This window comes from Acanthaster planci, linkage group LG01 (genome assembly GCF_054643075.1).
Source record: "Acanthaster planci isolate LZ-2023a linkage group LG01, COTS_SCS, whole genome shotgun sequence".
Taxonomy (NCBI): domain Eukaryota; kingdom Metazoa; phylum Echinodermata; class Asteroidea; order Valvatida; family Acanthasteridae; genus Acanthaster; species Acanthaster planci.
In genome coordinates this window covers 11,683,596-11,707,368 of record NC_141777.1, presented here as the reverse complement: position 1 = coordinate 11,707,368, position 23,773 = coordinate 11,683,596, and the positions used below count along the sequence as shown (strand labels likewise).

The 23,773-nt window shown below is 39.5% G+C and overlaps 1 protein-coding gene and 1 non-coding gene across 2 annotated transcripts; one reads left to right on the top strand and one right to left on the bottom strand.

The window, feature by feature from the left end:
- Positions 1-8,499: 8,499 nt before the first annotated feature.
- On the top strand, positions 8,500-19,902 carry LOC110981440 (uncharacterized). The gene is made up of 6 exons (XM_087141818.1): positions 8,500-8,565; positions 10,191-10,262; positions 13,043-13,114; positions 14,485-14,556; positions 15,375-15,446; positions 19,637-19,902. Coding segments are annotated over exons 1-6 (366 nt in total). The 5' UTR covers positions 8,500-8,563; the 3' UTR covers positions 19,713-19,902.
- Positions 15,604-15,676, bottom strand: Trnat-ggu (transfer RNA threonine (anticodon GGU)). The gene has a single exon. It is a non-coding gene; the product is annotated as a tRNA-Thr (tRNA).
- Positions 19,903-23,773: the final 3,871 nt, after the last annotated feature.

Sequence of the window (23,773 nt, the reverse complement as noted above, 5' to 3'; positions counted from 1 at the left end):
TTACCGTCTGTTTGCTGGAAATAATTGCGCACGCTGCTTGTGAGTTGGGGGAAAATCTGACTCAGAATCACTAAATGTGTTCTTAAACTGTCAAAGTGCCCTTTAAAGATAATATATTTCACTTTTCTGGGGGGGGGGATCCGCCAAGAATACTAGAGTCGATATCCCGAGAGCTACACCAGCACCTGAAATAGCATGTACTGAAATTCGGGTTAACTGCGCTCCATTAAGAAAACTCCTATTATTTTACTCTGTTTTGAAGCGGTGCATCAGCATTTTTGATATATGCACCCTTCGACTCTTTTTTATTTACACTACAGGACTCTAACCTGAGGGCTCATAGCTATGTAAAGTGTAGTAACTAAACACTGGACAGCAAAAGTACAAATGCACGAAAGCTTTAAAGACCAGCGTTCCTTTTCAGTGCCTGTATACTGATTCTTGAACTGTATACATTATGTCAGAAGGAAGAAAATCCTTTTGTTAAATGGCTGGAAGAGATACCCCTGCTTTTCCTCCTTTCATGAAAAAATGCCACAATGTCACAACCTCCACTGTTCTTTTCGACATTGTTTAACTGTATGCACTTACAGTTTGTGATACATTCAAAATAAAACCCTGTCCTCTTGAACGAAGTTTGTGATTTGGCCAAAGAAATCCCAAATAGTTTAAAACAATTGCGTCATTTTGTATTCAATGTTGTATAAATATAGGTAAATTTTTCACACAATTTAATGTTTTTATCTGTTCGTGTCTACTTTGATTATATGAGTATTCTTATTTCAAATTACATACCTTCGTTAACCAAGACAAATGCCGAGCAAACATTCAGTAAACTACTTATTATTTGCCTTGATTGCACTCTGCTCTCCTTGTTTTACATAGGTCTACAATTTGAAAAAAGACTAAATATCCCATTTTTCAAACTTGTGTTTCCATCTATTGAAGTAATGTTTATTTCCCTTTTCGTGCAAGAAATTAGTAGAACTATTTCTGTGAATATGTTGATTCAGTTCTTTATGTCATTTTAATCGCTTTTTCGACCTTTTTTTTCTTGTAATACATTGTGCTAAATATGTCTGTGTATAATGGTTGTACACCATCCGATGAATTTGATAGAAACATTCCTGAAATCAATCGGCCTAAGATTAATTTAGCCTTAACATTGTATCGATGGTCATAAGGTGAGACAAATATTGGAAAAAGACTGATTATCTGTTAGAATAAGCTGTTACTGTAGTCTTTTCGTGTTCCAGTCTTCCAGACACAACATTTAAAATTATTCCTTATGAATTTGAACACAAAAGTTTAAAAGGTAAGGGAAAATCTCTATTGCTTAGGAATATTATAATGCTTTCCACAGTTGTATTGCCATCTGAAGTATTTGACGAAGTGTTGATTTACTGCGAAGACGGGTCTTCTGCGACTCCAGACGCTAGATGTAACCGGTTTCAAGACTGCCTTAGCGGAAAAGACGAACACGATTGTGGTAAACAGTTTCGTGCCTTACCCACATATTGTGCATTTTCATTGTCTGAGAGCTAGTCGCATGGCTCTCACTATTTTGCTGTATGGCCAAAACAATCTGTGGCGATCAGATAAATATCCGGTGTGGCGTCACCTTAGTTAAACCACGCCTACTGCGCAAAGGAAATTACTGCACAAAAGAGAATCAGAACCACTCTACAAGTACGAAATGGGACAGAGGGTACCCCCTTAACAAGTCCAATCCCCCATACGCACCCCTGCCTATTGTCAATTAACACATCCCCCTTTGATGTCTGTCCCGTAGTTAGCTTCATATGAGAGCCACTGGAACTGGAACGCATCTTTCGTGTAATCAATAAGTGCATGAGCATGTCCATGTATGGCAAACGAACCGAATGTGCAAGACCACCGACATTGTAACTAAATGCTACTGGGGTTGCTGATGCCACAGGTGTCAAAATTACCAGCTTTTTAACGAGATTTTACGAGGAAATCTATAGAAAACCAATAGTGAGATCCCTCATCTTTTTATTAGTGGCAAGTGATTGAATAAATGTCGGTCTCACTTTTTTCGTTAGATCTTCGGTTAAAACTGAGAAGACGAATTGATGATGTTATCATTTGGCACCCAATGTCACATTAAAGGTCCACATTTTTAAAGGTTTCTTTATTACAGAACTACGACTTTGATTGGAATTAATATTGGCATGTGACTACGTCTATGTTAAGGAATTGAGAAGACGTAATCGATACCCTTATCGCGGGGCACATGACACCATCTTAAAAGTGCACTTCTAAGTTTCCATAACAAGATAACTGTTCGTCTGATTAAGTTCAGCCTTGTAGAACAAGATGTGTCACATCTGTACGTGAAAGTGAAATTGAGTTAACGGCGTGATATTTTCATCGCTGGCTACGTGACGTCATCCGAATTGTGCCTACAAGTAGAGGTTGTGCAAATGTTGGTTTATGATTGTCATTTGTTGGATTTATGTGAAGGATTCCAAGCGAAGTCGTGTTTGATGGTATTAAATGTATTTTGTTAGGTCTGATTAATACACAAATCATTTACACAGATGACTTAAAATGGAGACCAAGACCGGTCTGTTTTCGACATTGTCTAGACAATGTTCTAGACATTGTTCCAGACAGCTAGATACAGCTTTTCCACTATTACTCGAAGTTAACTTAAGTTGCTTCAAGACGCTTCACACGATGGGACACAGAGTTAACACCGTGACGATTTACGGTCTACTAAGAGGACCATGTCAGCAGCAACAACCTAATAACTATTCCATGAACAGCCTCTGAGGAAGTTTCCTGTTATAACCTATTCCATTAAAGCTTTTTTACACGTATTTTATGATCAGACAGGCGAACTTTTTTTTTATTTTTGTTTTTTTTTCAGAAAGCGTACTTTGTCCGTCTGTGTGCAGATGTACTTATTCGAGAAGTCAGTGTTTTCAGGGCTGGAATCTTCAAACCATTCGTAGTTTAAACAAGACAATCTGTTGGCTGTAAGTTTCACTTGTTTCTGCACAAAAAAGGTCTAGTGGCCACGATATTCTACCTTGCTTATTGTACTTGTCGCATTTTCCATTTAATTATTTCTTTAGAATACTTTTTTAAAAACAATTGTGGATTAGCCGGTGAACAGTCCGTTGCATTGTACTTACCTAACGTTGTTTACTGGACGCAATACCTCAATTTAATACCTTGAAAAAGTTTAAAAGAAGTTCTCGTGGGACGCCTTGACAAACTGAATCACTTATTAGGCATTTTACCTGTTGGTTTACCAGTGATTTGCGAACAATGATATATGCAGAGATCCAACCCCAAAATCCATCCCACAAACGTAGCCCACAATCAACACCCACGCACCACTGAACACTGCCGGCCAGCCAGCAAGTCCTGAGACTGCCTTTTGGGTCTGGATTAGCTGTTGTTTGCCTTTAGATGTTTATGAAGTGATAGTGATTGATTGACAACCAAAATATCAGCGGCAAGAATATCTAAACAAGAAAGATCGGGTTTGTACACACTCGAATAAGGCTTCCCTGGAATGCCAGGTTTCTGAGGATTGGTGTGGTCTCTGGATGGCTACCACATCGAAGGTGTTCGCACAGGCTCAAAATAGGTGGGGTGAATGAGGATTACATAATAGTCTCAGAAATGAGACTTTTTATTAATTAAAATCGATTTTGTTTTTATTCTTGAATTGGGATAGATATGGAAGGTAAACCTACAAGAGTGCAAACAGTAACTGAAAACTGTAACATTTGGCAAGTACACGGTAAAGTGCATGAAATCACATTCAAAAGTTAGATTGTTTTGTTTGCCCTTCGTTTTTATTCTATGTGCGTTAAACATATAGAAGCGGGACTTGAAGCAAATACTTACAGCTCACTGTTTTGCCAAAAAGGGGATTATTTGTAGGTTTTGAAAATGCTATTATGGCCAAGTTACAAGTTTAACGGGAATACGCATGTATAGGTTTAAGCAACACTCAACGTGAGCTCAAAATGACATTATTAAAAATGGGTCAGAGATTGCCGTCGTTGGGTCGGAGTTGGTCTGGGTCCGACTTGGTCTGGAAACAGGAATCGTGAAAAAGCAGCCAACACATTTTGTGTTTTTTTGTGATGTATACAGGGATCTGCTGAACGGTAACATCTCGGATTTAGAGCCCGGCATTTTCCAAGGATATTCCACCCTGCGCGATCTGTGAGTGATAATATTGTGTGCTTGCTTTCTGTGTATTTGTACGACAACTTACATTAACTATAACACCAGGCATTGTTTCCTCAGTTGGAATCAAGCTACTTATGAAGTTCGAGATTCTTCCCCTCCCTTTACCAAAGTTTGTTACATACACGTAGTCTACAACAAAGAAGGTCTTACTTTTTGCATTTACTAAAAGCACTCCAAAGATAGTTTGGTACTTGTTTGCAAAGATGACACCCACACCGTATGGATACGTGCCAGGCCCCTGACAAAACAAGCATTGTGGTCCAGGTGGCATTTCATCAGCCACAATACAAGAAGGAATCAACTGAAGGACAATATGGAAGTTACAATTCCGTATAGATCACAACCGTGCACTCACTGTGGCCTGACCGACAACCGCCTGCAGAGAGGAAACGCCCAGCCCACTGCGAGACTTTCAACAAACGCCGGAAATAGAACCACTTTTCCGCTTGCCAAGCTGATCGACCACGCGAACAAAGCAACCAGTCATCCCAACCCCCCCAAAAAAATCTACGAAAACAAAAAGACGAGCATGAAAACAAGTAAATGTCGTCTGGCGACGAGATTTCAATAATCGCCTTAATACAGCTAAAACAAACGCAAAAAGCATCCATGTTGGCTGCGCAGTCACCTGTTGACCACGATGATGTACGCATTGACCCAGAGCGTAGAGCAGACGTTAACATCATATATGATGTTAACGTCTGCTCTACGCTCTGGGTCAATGCGTACATCATATAGGCGAACACCATCACAAGACACCATAGCACAGACCGAGTAATCCACATAGACTACAGGCCAGTCAAATCAAGCTACACACCATTCAGAACGACTTTACCTATGAAAGGAAATTCCAGACGATAATCAGTAAAAATATACGTGGAACTACAGCAAAATTTGTTGTCAGCAACAGCAGAATCAACTCGGCCCCACGTTCAATTCAATTCAATATAACTTTATTATCCCACTAAAAGGAATTACTTTAGCTTTTTTTGCACACATAAAACAAATGTAAATTAAAAATAGAAACTTTAAATGTCAATAGTTGATAGCTACATGATAAAAACCTTACTAATACTATACGACAAACTGATCACTATACAACATTGAAAGTTATAAACAGAGAACGACGAAACTCCAAACAGATGACTTGCTTGCCAAAACGAATGACCTTCGGATTTCAGACAAGACTGTCACGACAATCACCAGCACGCTACATACAGCACAACATTACACACGGAAATTGACTGGGAAATACTAAAATATACTTTGGAGTAAAAGCCTGACCCAGGATATTAAGAATGACAAACAAATCTTTGTCAAATTCGGCATGAAACCAGAAGCAATACAATTTGCCCAGAAGCTGTTGCCAATCTTCAGAAATACAGTGGTAGGCCTTATGTATCGAGGGAGGCAACTTTGAGACAGTTATCGAGACGAGCCAGCGACACGGTGTTTCCCACTCGTTACGCAATCAAAGCCGGCATTCAGAAGGACGTCGAGAGATGAACTAGCTAGACATAGGCAGAACCAGTGTCGATATACGCGTTCCAAACAAATTCATTTAAGGGAAAATGATCACTAAAGGGCTAGTTGTTGAGGATTTTAAGTCAACGTTCCACGACTGCACAGTCTTCTCTCATCTTGAGATAAAATATGTCTAGGCCTATGTCACGAACACTTACTTGACGCAAAATCGTTAGGAGTAGTAACCTTCAGCCCACCACTGGAAGGGGAAATCTGAAAAATCTTTTGTGCCAAGTCATTTCAAGTCCTCTTTGATGAAACAACCTTCAAAATCTATGGGTACATTCTAAAATCAGCTAGACAACATTCTATAGGGGGAGAAACATCGAAAGATTCACGAAACTACAAGCAAGCTTGCAGAGAGCCCCACACCTGGGTATTACCATCAGCCTTATCTTCTTACACCAATTGTGGTCTTAAAATAATTGGCATAAGACTTCCTTTGGACTTCCACATCGGTCGTCTGTGCCAAAGGCTAGGACTGATCACTTGGCTGTGGCTTGAAAATAATTAGAAGAAAAATAAATAAAAGGAAAATTTCATGAATAGAAACTAGGCCCTTGTCTAATTGCTGGCAGTCAGCTATAATCCAACTGGGTGGACACAGTGGCAGACATCTGGTATCACTTGACAGTTCTTAAAGGATTACTGGACATGTACATGTACTGTAAAAGTGCAGTGGTACACATGGAAATTGTTATGGCAAAATAAACAGTACGTGCTTACGTGTATTTGTAACTCAAGTGAGTTAAACTCATCTGTCTCAAATTATAAGTCTTCAGTTGATGCCAGGCCCTGTTTACTTTTTACAGTGAGATGAAATAAGGCGCAACTTACCTTGTAGACTTGAAGGAAAAGACGTGTGGCTTGCTTTTTTATGGACCAAACTGATTTGCGACTTGAATTGTGACTGGACCAAATGACTTGTGACTTGGTTTAGATTGCAACAATTTACAAGTGACTTGACTTGGACTAGCAAATACTGACTTGCTACCACCTCTGTCACAAACCCCAGATACCTGTATTAGGGATATAGCGGCCAAACTCTCTATCTGAAGCAGGAAGTGGGCAAAATGACACAGATGTCGACTTTGAAGTGGTCTATGAACCAGTCTACACGAAGCAGCTCTCCTTGACACTTTTCCAGACACCCCTCGCTGGAGACTGGAACAGATGGCCCTAAGAAGATGATAAAGAAAGTCCTAGAAGTAGACCCTGCAGTTGTCATTGACCAAAAGAAAGAAAGAAAAAAATCCAGAAACTGCGACAAAAAATATGCGCTTAAGTTTGGAAAAACCGCACAAGCGACCTACCTTTATTCATTTGTGACCCGAAAGGAGCTCTACAGGCTTTGATTTAGATTTGGCTGTATCGACACGCTTTATTGCTACAAGAAAGCAACAAAGGGCTTTCTGAATTTGCCTACCTAGACGCATTTTCCAACCCTAGATCTACAGTGGATAATGTCAGAGTAAACAGAGAAGCTGAAAATGTCACGAAGTCGCTGAAAAAAGCAGAAGAGATCGACCGTCTCCAGATGAGTTAGGGAAACACCATCATCCAGGAGATGCACATCGGATACCATTCATACCCACACCCAGCGATTAACACCACACCGTGCGAAGCGCTAATGAGCAGACCATGTCGAACAAATGTTGGCCGTTAACCTGGAAAACAACCCAAAATGTTATGGCATAAACAGCACAATGAAAGGAAACAATAGAATACTGAAAACGAGAACAGAAAATCAACTCCAACTTCGTTGTTAGAGATGACGTCTCTCTCACACAGACAGATTTTAACGAATGAAGTTGAAAACGAACAGGTAATCTACATCGCATACGTGTACATCAGAACATCACATGAGTGACGTTCTGCTTTTTTAGCACACGTGGAAATTTCTCTATTATATGTTAAACACAGTCCATCCCTTTGTAAAGATAACCTACCGTGCGTTATTTTAAGACGTAATGTTGATTCTCGTCCTATTCCAGAAGCAATTAAAGGCCTTTGGCTTGCCCTTCCCTGGCACTCATACGTTGTAGATCTGTCTGTGTTGTTTGCTAATCCAAATGTCATTTAAGTCACAAGGAATTGCTGTTAACATATACATTTGGTGTCACTGATGACTGCTATATTAATATTGTTAGAAATGTTATTTACATTCCTGGGTGCATTCGAGATCTTTACGCGAGGAAACTTGTTTTGGGAAACCCTGGCGTGTCAATCGTGAATCTATTTCTTCGAACCAAAAGGGAGCTCAGTGCAATAATACTGGCCCGTGTAAATGGGAAGTAACAAAGACGAATTCATCACTGTTTGTGTTTTGAAAACGGAAGGGAGTTGTGAGCATTTCTAGATTAGATACAGACAAATAAAAAAGGCATACAGATTTAGAAACCGATCCGATAATACATCCCGTATGCAAATAGAATATGTTTAATTGCTGATGTCCAGCCCAGTCTTACGATACTTAGCCTGGAGCTTCAACCTTTTGACGCGCCTTTCGATACCAAGGTGTGTCATCACAGATGGAAGTGTCTTTCTCTTTCCATAAATTTTGTTTAAAGGTGCTCATTTCCCCTCTATTGTTCCCAAGAGGATGAGCTTCGTAGTTATCTGCAATAATTCTCTACGGAAAATGGCCTGCAAATTATCAATTTTCTTTCCAACTTTGCAGGTATTACTTTTTTCACTAATTTTCAATGATGTTACCCGTTAATTTGACAGGCACCTGACAAACGTTACCATCGGTAACATTGAGTCCAACGCGTTCAGTGGGCTGTCTCATCTCCAAAGAATGTAAGTTCTCTGCGATTTTTTTATGTATTTTGTCATTTTATGTCGGAGAGAAGACAAGTGTGTGCTTCTTTCCACAACAAGCCAATCTTTTTTTCAGTGCAAAAAGTCCTATCCCGGTTTGGAGTACTTTTGATAAAAACGCATTAAATGGTTTCTGTCCTCACAGTAATTGTGTTTTGCTGAATGACTCTATACAGGGAAATGTAACTTCTGGTAGATAACATATTTAAAATCATTTTTTCTGTCTGAGCTTTGGTATCTTCATCGAGTTTCAGTGAATGAGGTTTTTTAATGGAACCACAATTAGCATAAAGGGCACTATGCATATTCCGGTCAAACATCATAACCTGCAGGCTGAGATACGACATTGTACGCCCCATAGACACAACACGATGCCTCTTCGCTAATAATTTAGGAGATTATTCTCGTTAAATCACCAATTAGTATTGAAGCCCCTAATCAGCTCGAAGTTAGATGGAACTTCCCTCTTGCATCTAAAGCTTGTTATTAAAAGCGTTTAAAAGCAAATGCCATTGTGTTCAATATTCTTGTATTTTCCGCAAAGTTTGCGTTTTGTTCTCATAATATTCTCTACATTTGAGCATTTTTCAATTTAAAAAAATAAACGATATTAAGCAAGTACTGAATCTTGATCATTAGGCTTGACTTAGGGGCTTTTCGAATAACGTTCTTCAGGTTGTCTCATCGCAAAGAAGTGAACTCTGAAGAATTTTGAGATTCAACGTTTTGAACAAAGAAGGCTTTAAATGGCAGTTTGCGTTAAGTTCGCCCAGATAACGACGTTTTAGCACAAACTGGAAGGCGAGTTACTTCTGAACGCAAAGAGACTGTATTCATGTATCAGGCTACCTTGAATTGAAACTGATGCAGAAGTTCTCAATTCGGGAACATGATGAGAATAAGAATAAATCAACTCAATAAACGTTCATACAAATTAATGCCAGTTTTGGTTTAGAATAATTTAGAAGTCAATGATTTCTGAATGTTTAAAGGCTCATAAAAAATTAAAAGTAAGATTTTGATTTCAAAATAGACTGACACCAACCCACTGTAATAGATTACATTGAATACGATAAATCTCAGGGGATAAGATAAAAAATGCCTTCTCTGTGGCTTGCAATCAGTATATATCAATGAAATCCGCCAGTAATCATTGGTTGAATCTTGAAAACCACACATGAAAAAATGGAGTTATGATGTTTTTGCTCTAACGACGTATCGACATCAACGCTAGTCAAATGGCGATTTGTTTAGTTTCGTTTGGCTGCCGATTTTACTATCTGGGACAAATCTATAATCTCCCATGACTGCCACGTAGTGGATTTTACTTGATTCATTCTTATTTTTTGATTTGTCTGTTGTTTGATTTTGTTCGGTTTATCTGTAAGTTGAGTACGCAACGGCTACAGGCCTTGTTTCGTTGAGCGGACTGGATGCCCTTATATTCCTTATCTACGGTTTTGATATAATGCAACACGGATCAGAGATGTTTTTGCTTCTCTTAACTATTAGATGGCTGCCCCCGCAGTGAGATCTTTAATTAAAATATACGTTACTACTTTTCACTTATTTCTCAATTGTGTTACACTCTTTTTGTTTGACAGGAACCTGGAAGCCGTGAACATCGGAAACATTAAATCGAATGCGTTCAGTGGGCTCTCCTCGCTTTGTATTTTGTAAGTTTACTGGGATCATTGATTTGTGCTATTATAGAAAACAATGAAATCCAAACACCAGCTCTCATAGGAATTTCTCGGTGATAAATGTAGTCACAAAGAATAAGCATTAGGCTCCACGTTCAGAAAGCTGAATATAGCCTTTTACAAGGTAGAATCCCAAAAAACGGAAGTTCTTAAGATCATGTAATTTTGTCACCACTGCATGCAATGTTGTTAATAACATCTGCATTGTTTCGTGTGGGGCATCTCTGAATTGAAGTCAATACCAATATCGATAGGAAATTTTTCGTCGACATAAACGTTACAGTGTTTCGTCCCTCCAACGATTAATTTCTCAAATACACTCGCAAATCCAGTTGATTGAGCATGCATCTTTCCCCTCTCTTTGAAAAGGGGGTGGCGCGTTTAATCAAGGCACCTGTGTTTTGTTTTGCGAAAAACTAGAAAATGTGCCCTGAAAGGTTCACGCACATACGCCTGTAATGAAATACATTAAGATATATGCATCCGTATCATGAACCACTGTTCACTATTTCAGTCACTTGTTGTCAGCTGAGTGTTTCTTCTTCTTGTCAGCCAAACTTGGTCAGTCCCATAGACCGAGACCAAGACCATAGACCAATCCTCGTGTAGGGTTTACACAGAATTTCGTTAAACGTTACCTACCGGCGACGAACGGTCATTTGGTGAAATGTCTGGAGCGGCTTTCTCATGCTGATTTGACTTGCTAATTATAACAGAATATTAGCGTCAGTTGGTCGAACTCTGAGCGAATTAAGCCTGGCAGTGAGGAGTATACAATCACGCGAGTGTCGTGGCTGTATACATCTAACGTTGATGAAAAACTGCTGCATTTCTAAATTTGCTGCGTCCTTGATTTTTGACGGTAGGCTTTCAGAAACCAAGATCTTCTGGCCAAGTACAAATATTTTCTTACCGTTTTGCGCTCACGTGTCTGGTCCAAAATAAATTTTGAAAACTCCATGCTATTGAATCCGCCACTTTGCGTGAAACAGGTGAACAAACGCAGGAAAGATGGAGAAAATAATCAGTTTCATCACAAAAGCAGGATATCATGACGCGTCAAACTAAGACTGTCACAAAAGTGATTCTACGGCATTTAGTCTCTTGCTTTTCCTCAATTATGCATGGATTCCATAAGCCGTCGTCGGGAAACATTGTTACTGTTACTATTACAGTAAGTTTAGTTGGATATGGGATATTGGAGAATGAACATTCTCGTAGGTTTCTACAGCGAATGTCTCGATTAGGAGAGATTGAACGTTCCCATGCGTTTCTACAGCTAATGTCTCGGTTAGAGAGATTGAACATTCCCTTTGGTTTCTGCAGCGAGTGTCTCGGTTTTTAGAAATTGGTCATGGATGGGTTTCTGCAGCGCATGTCCCGGTTATAGAGAGATTGAACATTCCCATTAGTTTCTGCAGCAAATATCTCGGTTTTGAGAAATTGGACATCCCCATTGGTTTCTGCAGCGAATGCCTCGGTTTGGAGAAATTGAATATTCCCATGCTTTTCTACAGCGAATGTGTTGATTTCTTAGAGATTGGGGTCATGGTGTCCACAAATGTCATATAGGCAATCACATTCCCTTCTATTTGTTTATGAAGACATCAGCTCTTTAGTCCAAGGTTTGGCAATAACTTATAGGTATTATTTGCCACTTCATATGCGGAAATATTGTGGCAAAACAGGGTAACTGTGTAGACTTGTGTTAAGTCTGGGCTATTAATAATTCATGCCCGTGGAAATCGTGCATTAAACATGCACGGCAACTAATCAGAAGAGCGCGTTGTCTTAGTTCCTGGTGCTGGCTGCGCGCGTGGGTTGCCGGGACTTCGTAAGATGGCAGCGTGGCGATAGGAGTTTTGCAGGGTTGTATCGTCCTATTAGCGAAATCAGGACTGACGTACAACCGCTGGTGGTTGGGGCCCTATCCTGAGTGCGCTTGGTGCGTGTTTGTTCTTAGTTCTTTAATTCCGACCTTGCCAGCAACATTTTTTCTCCACTGATTAAGCCTCAGAACTCCGGCTGGTCCGGGCTGTGCTGTTTCTTCGAACTAGTTGGATGAATCCTCGTATTCCCCAGTTGGTCAATGTACTATGGAAGAGGTTGGCGGCTTAGGAACAGACATACATGTATATCTCTGATATAAACAAACAATCAAACCTGAATCAGGGAGGTTATAGATAATATGTTTTGCTGCCAGAACAGGGGGCAAAGGTCGCTAAGTGGTCAGTCAGTAAATGTAATTTCCTGGAAAATGGACATCATTACATCATGTCCTCACTTTATCACCAATTCAAGAGGTCCAATTCTGGACCTCTTGCTTTGCAGACTTGGGGCAAAGGGTACCTCGTGGTCTGTGTGGGAATTTTCATGCAAGACACGGGAAAAGCTTTGTTTTGATGGCTTTTAAAGCGAATCATTATAAATGTTATCAGTTACAGCCCTCAAAAGCACCTGAAAGTGACTTTGCAAAATTCACGTAAAAAAGCGTCAGCAGTATCAATTCCCAATAAACATTCAAATGTTGGTGCAGGGCATTAATTGGGCACCAGTGTTTTTCAGTGAACTCAACATCGAATGAACATTATTTGTAGGCAGAGGTCGATGTTTACCAAATTTCTATTGGTGGCATAGGTACCACGGGCTATATTACTTGATTGAATGTTAATTAAGTATTTGATCAATTTATAAAATGATTCTTTCTTTCCAATTTTAAATATATCAGTTTTGTACTTCCTTTCATTTGCCAGGAGAATGAAAAGTGTAAGCATCGGCACCTTAGAATCGAATGCCTTCAGTGGGCTCGACAGTCTCAAAAGACTGTAAGTTTTCTGTAATCTCTCATTTGCGTTGTCACAGAGAGCACTGCAAGCTGTTTTTCCATGACAAGCTATGTAATTTAATACCAATGTCCAGGGAAAGTGCTCCAGTCGGGAGTTTTGGGTACCAGTTTTGTTGACACAGAGAACACCGTAAACCTGATGTATGCCACAACTTGTATGAACTAACAACATGAGGTGCCCTATCAATAAAGTTGCCCTGATCCTTGTAAAATGAAAAAGACTTAAAAACTTTGCCAGTTCACGTCATTTTTCATCATAAATGCAATGTCTTGAGCGACATCTCTGTGGATTTTACTTGCAAGATTATATACGTGGCGTCTTCCTTGACGTCTTTAGGTAGTCAAAACTAATAATTATTGTGTTACAAAAAATTCTTTTTCAAAAAAGGAAACAAAGTCTGTGGTTTCCCTCCTTCCAACGTTTATTTTTCATACAAACTAATACATTGCGGTAAATCTGGAAGATGGGTTTTATGTCATTCCTCCATATTTTACAAGAAGTGATCCATTTAATCATGGCATACCTGTGCTAGTTGTCAATTTATAACACCCTGAAAGTACACCTTTGATACCTATTAGCATAAAAATTCTGAACCAGATCGGACTATAAATAGTTCTCTCGTTATAAGTCCTTGAAATATGCAGCTTTAAACCGACGTAGCCTTATTATGTTGACGTCATCACAATTTCATTTTAATATTTACCTACAACACTTTCCGTCTATCCACTTTCTAAACGTGAATCCATTCGAACCGACAGTTCTCTGGTTAAAGAGTCGCCATGCACCGTTAAGATAAAGCCACGCGTCGTTATATGATAATGACGTAACGTCAGTTTTCATCAAGACCTCATCACCGTTTGTCTACCTTTACTCCAAAAGAAAACCCAATCAAACTCAAAGTTTTTAGTCACTAAAAAATTATGTACCTTTTAAGATCACGCCCAAGGACCCCTGATTACATCATGCAGACATTTCACCCAACTTCCTACTGTAACACATTACTTTTTGAATCCGTGTGCCCCTATTACGTAACTGCAGAAGAAAAAGAGATGTTCAACAAATATTAAACATCATGCTCAGTCACACAAGTATCACGTCACGTAACTAAGTGCCACAAAATTTGATTTTACGTCTTGAAACAAATTGACGTTTTATACCTGAGTGCTAAGAATTGATGTTTGCCTGGGCGCAAACGCTGTTCTTTGACTGCCTGCTAAATGCATTTGTTTTGGAAAAGGTTTCATTATCCTGTAAAGGACTACAAAACTAATTACCTTCCCTCGAATTTTAAATACCGTCATGACCTTTTCAGTGTGTTTCAATTAAGTTATTGGTTTCCCTTTTTGCAGGATCATTGATACTGTTAGCATCGACTCCATTGAATCAAATGACTCTAAGGGACTCTCCAGTCTTCTAAGCCTGTAAGTGTCGTGTGGCTCCAGGTTTTTCTCATATTGAGCAACATCCCAATGTGTAACGTAACCATCGCAAACGCACTATTTTAATAAGAATCGTCTTTCCTCATAAAACTGTGCTGAGCTACTGTTATTAAAGGAAAGAATTTTCCGTGATTGAAAAAGAAAGAAATTGAAAATAAAGAAATTTGTTTGGACTATCTATTTGGATTTCATTAATTGCAAGGTTTTGCGAGATTTCTTCTTGAGCAATCCAAAGGAGGTAATAATCTTAGGTTCGGCGAAGACCAGAGCTTAATGATATTTTGATTAAACCAATTTTAATTTTTACTGGGAAAAATATTAGAACTTACAATAGATTCCAGGATTACGCAAAGATAACATCAGTGACCATGAAACACGTTGTTCAAAGAACCATGTTATTACCCTGCGTCGAAAAAGACACCAGCACAAGAATTTGCTTATCACCGTTTTGACTAAGACACGCCCCTCCGACAACCCTTAAGAATTTCGTACATCAAGTTTTTGTCTGAGATTTTGCCCGTCCCGCGTATATTGTGTGTATCATTTGACTGGGCAATTACCTTTATTTCAAAAGCTACCTGATTCTGTTTCAGTTGGTGATAGGATTTAGCATCGTTCGGAAGGATTGCCATACATTTGTCTCTCCTGTTAGTATTAAAGGAGAACAAAAATTGTTGGCCTAGTTAAAACCATCAAACTAAGGCATTCGATTAGGGGCTGGTATTAAACCCATCCAGGACGTCTTATTTCCTCAGCACACACAATGTGAGTTATGCTACAGTTCTTCCATAATTTTTTAGGTTCAAGACGAATGCTCACAACATCTCCATTGAGTCAAATTCCTTCAGTGGACTCTCCTCTCTGAAGTACCTGTAAGTTTTCAGTTATTTATGATCTGTGTCGTTAAAGAGAACAGTGACAGCTGATTTGAAATAAATTATTTGATTATACGGCTTTTTGAACATACGTTATGAAAGAAACTGACTAGGTGCTTATAAATGATAATGAAGATTAACAAAGAAATGAAATTAACTGGAGCAGGATTTGAACCTGCGGCCTCTGGAATACCGTACCAGTGCTCTACCAACTGAGCTATCCAGCCCCAGGTTGTTGGCTCTTCCCAATTGCCAATATCTCTATTCGGGGTTTGCTAGTCTGAAGCCATTAAACCTGAAACTCTATGTAGCCAGGGATCATACTCCAGTAACACGATACAACCTGGGAAGTGGTGAACAGGGATCACCCAAAGAGGATACGGCTTTTTGAACATATAATATGAAATTATATAGGAAAACTGATTAGGTGCTTATAAATGATTGTAAAGCAACCGCTCTCTTTCAACAAATTATTTGAATGAGCCCTATTCTCCCTATACCGGATTAAAGGTGACGTCAGCAATATAAGCGAAAGTGGAAGTAGCATTTTGTTGGTTATAAACAACTGTTACTTTTTGGCATTGTACAGGCCGGTGACGAACGGTCATTTGGTGAAATGTCTGGAGCGGCTTCCTCATGCCAATTTGACTTACTAATTATAACAGAATATTAGCGTCGGTTGGTCGAACTCTGCGCAAGTTTAACCCGGCAGTGAGGAGTATACAATCATGCTAGTGTCGTTGCTGTATACATGTAACGCTGATGCAAAACTAATGCATTTCCAAATTTGCTGCGTCCTTGACTGTTGACGGCAGGCTTTCAGAAACCAAGATCTTCTGCCAAGTACAAATATTTTCTTACCGTTTTGCGCTCATGTGTCTGGTCCTAAATAAATTTTGAAAACTCCATGCTATTGAATCCGCCACTTTGCGTGAAATAGGTGAACAAACGCAGGAAAGATGGAGAAAATAATCAGTTTCATCACAAAAGCAGGATATCATGACGCGTCAAACTAAGACTGTCGCAAAAGTGATTCTACGGCATTTAGCCTCTTCCTTTTCTTCAATTATGCCCGGATTCTATAAGCCGTCGTCGGGAAACAGCATCTCCTTGAGAGGATACGTTTCAAAGGGCCCATGAAAAGTGTTTTTTATTATTTAAAATCGAAAATTTCCGTTTTAAACGATATCCAGTATGTCAACGTTGCTGCTTATGATGAATAAACGGGAGGGAAAAAAGTAATTTTTTTTACAAACGGTCCACGGAGAGGTATCACATTAACATAGACAATTTGCATATCTGTGACGCTCATTTGAGAAGACATAGTTGTGTGCCGCGAGCGAGTCAATGCTTGCCATGGGTCCAGTTTAGAACATTCCTTCTAGCTTTTTGGTGAATTAAGAGATCACGCCGACCAGATCTGCTGGCGCAGCCTGGGGCAACACCTATAAAGATGAGACAAGCCTGCCTTAATTTCCAACTAAAAGCGAAATTTAGGCTAAATTGGCGATTGGAGGTCAAGGTGACCAGGGCCAAATGGTCACGACCGACAGCGAACTCAAAACTGTTCAGTCTACATTTCGAGCCACGGTGTTTTCTCCCGAATATCTATAAATCGTTTGGGGTCAGATTTGCACGATTGCTGAAGCCAGGCGCAACGCTCACGATCTTTGGGACATCAAAGAAAGCCCTTGAACAAAGACGGAGAGGATAGGAAAATGCTAGGAAAAGAGAGGAAATGCTTCCAAATTGGCCAAGGGCTATTCCTTTCATTATACATGTCTAGTGGGTATTACAGTAAGTTTAGTTGGATATGGGATATTGGAGAATGAGCATTCTCGTAGGTTTCTACAGCGAATGTCTCGGTTAGAGAGATTGAACATTCCCATTAGTTTCTGCAGCAAATATCTCGGTTTGGAGAAATTGAACATGGATGGGTTTCTGCATCGCATGTCCCAGTTATAGAGAGATTGAACCTTCTCATTAGTTTCTACAGCAAATATCTCGGTTTGGAGAAATTGGACATCCCCACGGGTTTCTACAGCGAATGTGTTGATTTCATAGAGTTTGGGGTCATGGTGTCCACAAATGTCATATCGGCAATCACATTCCCTCCTATATGTTAAATACGACATAAGCTCTTTAGTCGAAGGTTTGGTAATAATTTACAGGTGGAGATTTGCCACTTCATATGCGGAAATATTGTGGCAAAACAGGGTAACTGTGTAGACTTGTGTTAAGTCTGGGCTATTAATAATTCATGCCCGTGGAAATCATAAGGCGCAACTTACCTTGAAGCCCTAGTTGAAGGAAAAGACATGTGGCTTGCTTTTTTTACGAACCAAACTGATTTGCGACTTGAATTGTGAATGGACCAAATGACTTGTGACTTGATTTACATTGCAACAATTTACAAGTGACTTGACTTGGACTTACAAATACTGACTTGCTACTACCTCTGTCACAAACCCCAGATACCCGTGTTAGGGATAAAGCGGCCAAACTCTCTATCTGAATCAAGAAGTGGGAAAAATGACACAGATGTCGACTTTGAAGTGGTCTATGAACCAGTCTAGACGAAGCAGCTCTCCTTGACACTTTTCCAGGCACCCCTCGCTGGAGACTGGAACAGATGGCCCTAAGAAGATGATATAGAAAGTCCTAGAAGTAGACCCTGCAGTTGTCATTGACCAAAAGAAAGAAAGAAAAAAATCCAGAAACTGCGACAAAAAATATGCGATTAAGTTTGGAAAAACCGCACAAGGGACCTAGCTCAACAGGCTTTGATTTAGATTTGGCTGTATCGACACGCTTTATTGCTACAAGAAAGCGACAAAGGGTCCCTCTTCTGTTCCACAGAACTTTCTGAATTTGCCAACCAAGACGCATTTTCCAACCCTAGATCTACAGTGGATAATGTCAGATAAAACAGAGAAGCTTAAAATGTCACGAAGTCGCTGAACAAAGCAGAGGAGATTGACCGTCTCCAGATAAGTTAGGGAAACACCATCATCCAGGAGATGCTCATCGGATACTATTGATACCCACACCCAGCGATTAACACCACACTGTGCGAAGCGCTAATGAGCAGGCCATGTCGAACAAATGTTGGCCGTTAACCTGGAAAACAACCCAAAATATTATGGCATAAACAGCACAGTGAAAGGCAACAATATAATACTGAAAACAAGAACAGAAATGAACTCCAACTTCGTTGTTAGAGATGACGTCTCTCTCACACAGACAGATTTTAACGAATGAAGTTGAAAACGAACAGGTAATCTACATCGCATACGTGTACATCAGAACATCACATGAGTGACGTTCTGCCTTTTTAGCACACGTGGAAATTTCTCTGTTATATATTAAACACAGTCAATCCCTTTGTAGAGATAACCTACCATGCGTTATTTTAAGACGTAATGTTGGTTTTGGTTCCTTTCCAGAAGCAATTAAAGGCCTTGGGCTTGCCCTTCACTGGCACTCATATATTGTGGATATGTCCGTGTTTTTTTGCTAATCCAAATGTCATTTAAGTCACAAGGAACTGCCTTTAACATATACATTTGGTGTCACTGATGACTTCTATATTAATATTGTTAGAAATGTTATTTATATTCCCTGGTGCATTCGAGATCTTTACGCGAGGAAACTTGTTTTGGGAAACTCTGGCATATTAATCGTGAATCTATTTCTTCGAACCAAAAGGGAGCTCAGTGCAATAATACTGGCCCATGTAAATTGGAATTAACGAAGTTGAATTCATCACTGTTTGTGTTTTGAAAACGGAGGGGAGTTGTGACCATTTCTAGATTAAATACAGACCAATAAAAAAGGCATACAAATTTAAAAACCGATCTGACAATGCATCCCGTATACAAAAAGAATATGTTTAATTGCTGAGGCCCAGCCCTGTCTTAAGATACTTAGCCTGGAGCCTCAGCCCTTCGACGCGCCTTTCTATACCAAGTTGTACCATCACAGCGCAACGGAAGTGTCTTTCTCTTTCCATAATTTTTATTTAAAGGTGCTCATTTCCGCTCTATTTTTCCTAAGAGGATGAGCTTCGTAGTTATCTGCAATATTTCTCTACGGAAAATGGCCTGCAAATTATCAATTTTCTTTCCAACTTTGCATGTAATACCTTTTTCACTAATTGTCAATGATGTTACCCCTTAATTTGACAGGCTCCTGCTAAACGTTAACATCGGTAACATTGAGTCCAATGCGTTCAGTTGGTTGTCTTCTCTCCAAGAAATGTAAGTTCTCTGCGATTTATTTATGTATTTTGTCACTTTTTGTCGGAGAGAAGACAAGTGTGTGCTTCTTTCCACAACAAGCCAATCGTTTTTTCAGTGCAAAAAGTCCTATCTCGGTTTGGAGTTCTTTTGATAAAAATGCATTAAATGGTTTCTGCCCTCACAGTAATTCTGTTTTGCTGAATTACTCTATACAGGGAAATGTAACTTGTGGTAGATGACATATTTAAAATCATTTTTTTCTCTCTGAGCTTTGGTATCTTCATCGAGTTTCAGTGAATGAGGTTTTTTAATGGAACCACAATTAGCATAAACGGCACTATGCATATTCCGGTCAAACATCATAACCTGCAGGCTGAGATACGACATTGTATGCCCCATAGACACAACACGATGCCTCTTTACTAATAATTTAGGAGATTATTCTCGTTAAATCACCAATTAATATTGAAGCCCCTAATCAGTTCGAAGTTAAATGGAACTTCCCTCATTTAAAGCTTGTTGTTTAAAACTGTTCAAAAGCAAATGCCATTGTGTTCAATATTCTTGTATTTTCCGCAAAGTTTGCGTTTTTTTCTCGTAAAATTCTCTACACTTGAACATTTTTCAACTGTAAAAAATAAACGATATTAGGTAAGTATTTAATCTTCATCATTAGGCTTGACTTAGAGGCTTTTCGAATAACGTTCTTTAAGTTGTCTCATTGCAAAAGAAATGAACTCTGACGAATTTTGAGATTCAACGTTTTGAACAAAGAAGGCTTTGAATGGCAGTTTGCTTTAAGTTCGCCCAGATAACGACGTTTTAGCACAAACTGGAAGGTGAGTTACTTCTGAACAGAAATAGACTGTATTCATGTATCAGGCTACCTTGAAATGAAACTGATGCAGAAGTTTTCAATTCGGGAACATGATGAGAATAAGAATAAATCAACGCAATAAACGTTCATACAAATTCATGCCAGTTTTTGTTTAGAATAATTTAGAATTTGTGATCAATGATTTCTGAATGTTTAAAGCCTTATAAAGAATTAAAGTGAGATTTTGATTCCAAAATTGCCTGAAACCAACCCACTGTAATAGATTACATTGAATACGATAAATCTCAGGCGATAAGATAAAAAAATGCCTTCTCTGTGGCTTGCAATCAGTATATATCAATGAAAAACGCCAGTAATCATTGGTTGAACCTTGAAAACCACACATGAAGAAAATGGAGTTATGATGTTTTTGCTCTAACGACGTATCGACATCAACACTAGTCCCATGGCGATTTGTTTAGTTTCGCTTGGCTGCCGATTTTACTATCTGGGACAAATCTATAATCTCCCATGTCTGCCACGTAGTGGATTTTACTTGATTCATTCTTATATTTTGATTTGTCTGTTGTTTGATTTTGTTCGGTTTATCTGTAAGTTGAGTACGCAACGGCTACAGGCCTTGTTTCGTTGAGCAGACTGGATGCCCTTATATTCCTTATCTACGGTTTTGATATAACGCAACACGGTCAGAGATGTTTTTGCTTTTCTTAACTATTAGTTGGCTGTCCCCCGCAGTGTGATCTTTAATTAAAATATACGTTGCATCTTTTCACTGATTTCTCGATTGTGTCACATTCTTTTTGTTTGACAGGAACCTGGAAGCCGTGAATATCGGTAACATTAAATCTAATGCGTTCAGTGGGCTCTCCTGGCTTCATAATTTGTAACAGAATATTAGTGTCAGTTGTTCGAACTCTGAGCGAATTGAACCCGGCAGTGAGGAGTATACAATCATGCGAGTGTCGTGGCTGTATACATGTAACGCTGATGAAAAACTGCTGCATTTCTAAATTTGCTGCGTCCTTGATTTTTGACGGCAGACTTTCAGAAATCAAGATCTTCTGCCAAGTACAAATATTTTCTTACCGTTTTGCGCTCACGTGTCTGGTCCTAAATAAATTTTGAAAACTCCATGCTATTGAATCCGCCACTTTGCATGAAATAGGTGAACAAACGCAGGAAAGATGGAGAAAATCATCAGTTTCATCACAAAAGCAGGATATCATGACGCGTCAAACTAAGACTGCCACAAAAGTGATTCTACGGCATGTAGTCTCATGGTTTTTTCGATTATGTCCGGTTCTATAAGCCGTCGTCGGGAAACAACATCTCCTTGAGAGGATACGTTTCAAAGGGCCCATTTAAAGTTGTTTTTATATTTAAAATCGAAAAATTTCCGTTTTAAACGATATCCAGTATGTAAAAGTTGCTGCTTTTGATGAATAAATGGGAGGGAAAAAATGTAAAGTTTTTTCAACACACGGTCCACGGAGAGGTATCACATTAACATAGATAATTTGCATATCTGTGACGCTCATTTGAGAAAACATAGTTGTGTGCCGCGAGCGAGTCGATGCTTGCAATGGGTCCAGTTTAGAACATTCCTTCTATTTGGTGAATTAAGAGATCACGCCGACCAGATCTGCTGGCGAAGCCTGCGGCAACACCTTTAAATATGGGACAAGCCTGCCTTACTTTCGAACTAAAAGCGAAATTTGGGCTAAATTGGCGATTGGAAGTCAGGGCGACCAGGGCCAAATGGTCAAGACCGACAGCGAGCTCCAAACAGTTCAGTCTACATTTCGAGCCACGGTGTTTTCTCCCGATTATTTATAACTCATTTTTGGTCAGATTTGACGATTGCTGAAGCCAGGCGCAACACTCACGATCTTTGGGACATCAAAGAAAGCCCGTGAACAAAGACGGAGAGGATAGGAAAATGCTAGGAAAAGATAGGAAATGCTTCCAAATTGGCCAAGGGCTATTCCTTTCATTATACATGTCTCTAGTGGGTATTACAGTAAGTTTAGTTGGATATGGGATATTGGAGAATGAGCATTCTCGTAGGTTTCTACATCGAATGTCTCGATTAGAAGAGATTGAACATTCCCATGCGTTTCTACAGCTAATGTCTCGGTTAGAGAGATTGAACATTCCCATTAGTTTCTGCAGCAAATATCTCGGTTTGGAGAAATTGAACATGGATGGGTTTCTGCAGCGCATGTCCCAGTTACAGAGAGATTGAACCTTCTCATTAGTTTCTACAGCAAATATCTCGGTTTGGAAAAATTGGACATCCCCACGGGTTTCTACAGCGAATGTGTTGATTTCATAGAGTTTGGGGTCATGGTGTCCACAAATGTCATATAGGCAATCACATTCCCTTCTATATGTTAAATACGACATAAGCTCTTTAGTCGAAGGTTTGGTAATAATTTACAGGTGGAGATTTGCCACTTCATATGCGGAAATATTGTGGCAAAACAGGGTAACTGTGTAGACTTGTGTTAAGTCTGGGCTATTAATAATTCATGCCCGTGGAAATCATAAGGCGCAACTTACCTTGTAGCCCTAGTTGAAGGAAAAGACATGTGGCTTGTTTTTTTTTATGGACCAAACTGATTTGCGACTTGAATCGTGAATGGACCAAATGACTTGTGACTTGGTTTACATTGCAACAATTTACAAGTGACTTGACTTGGACTTACAAATACTGACTTGCTACCACCTCTGTCACAAACCCCAGATACCCGTGTTAGGGATAAAGCGGCCAAACTCTCTATCTGAATCAAGAAGTGGGAAAAATGACACAGATGTCGACTTTGAAGTGGTCTATGAACCAGTCTAGACGAAGCAGCTCTCCTTGACACTTTTCCAGGCACCCCTCGCTGGAGACTGGAACAGATGGCCCTAAGAAGATGATATAGAAAGTCCTAGAAGCAGACCCTGCAGTTGTCATTGACCAAAAGAAAGAAAGAAAAAAAATCCAGAAACTGCGACAAAAAATATGCGCTTAAGTTTGGAAAAACCGCACAAGGGACCTACCTTTATTCATTCGTAACCTGAAAGGAGCTCTACAGGCTTTGATTTAGATTTGGCTGTATCGACACGCTTTATTGCTACAAGAAAGCGACAAAGGGCTTTCTGAATTTGCCAACCTAGACGCATTTTCCAACCCTAGATCTACAGTGGATAATGTCAGAGTATACAGAGAAGCTTAAAATGTCACGAAGTCGCTGAACAAA

Bases quoted from the DNA above. Each gene is read 5' to 3' on its own strand.
- LOC110981440 (XM_087141818.1), top strand. The intron at 10,263-13,042 runs GTAAGTTTACTG...TTCATTTGCCAG, and splicing joins CTCTCCTCGCTTTGTATTTT to GAGAATGAAAAGTGTAAGCA. The intron at 13,115-14,484 runs GTAAGTTTTCTG...CCCTTTTTGCAG, and splicing joins CTCGACAGTCTCAAAAGACT to GATCATTGATACTGTTAGCA.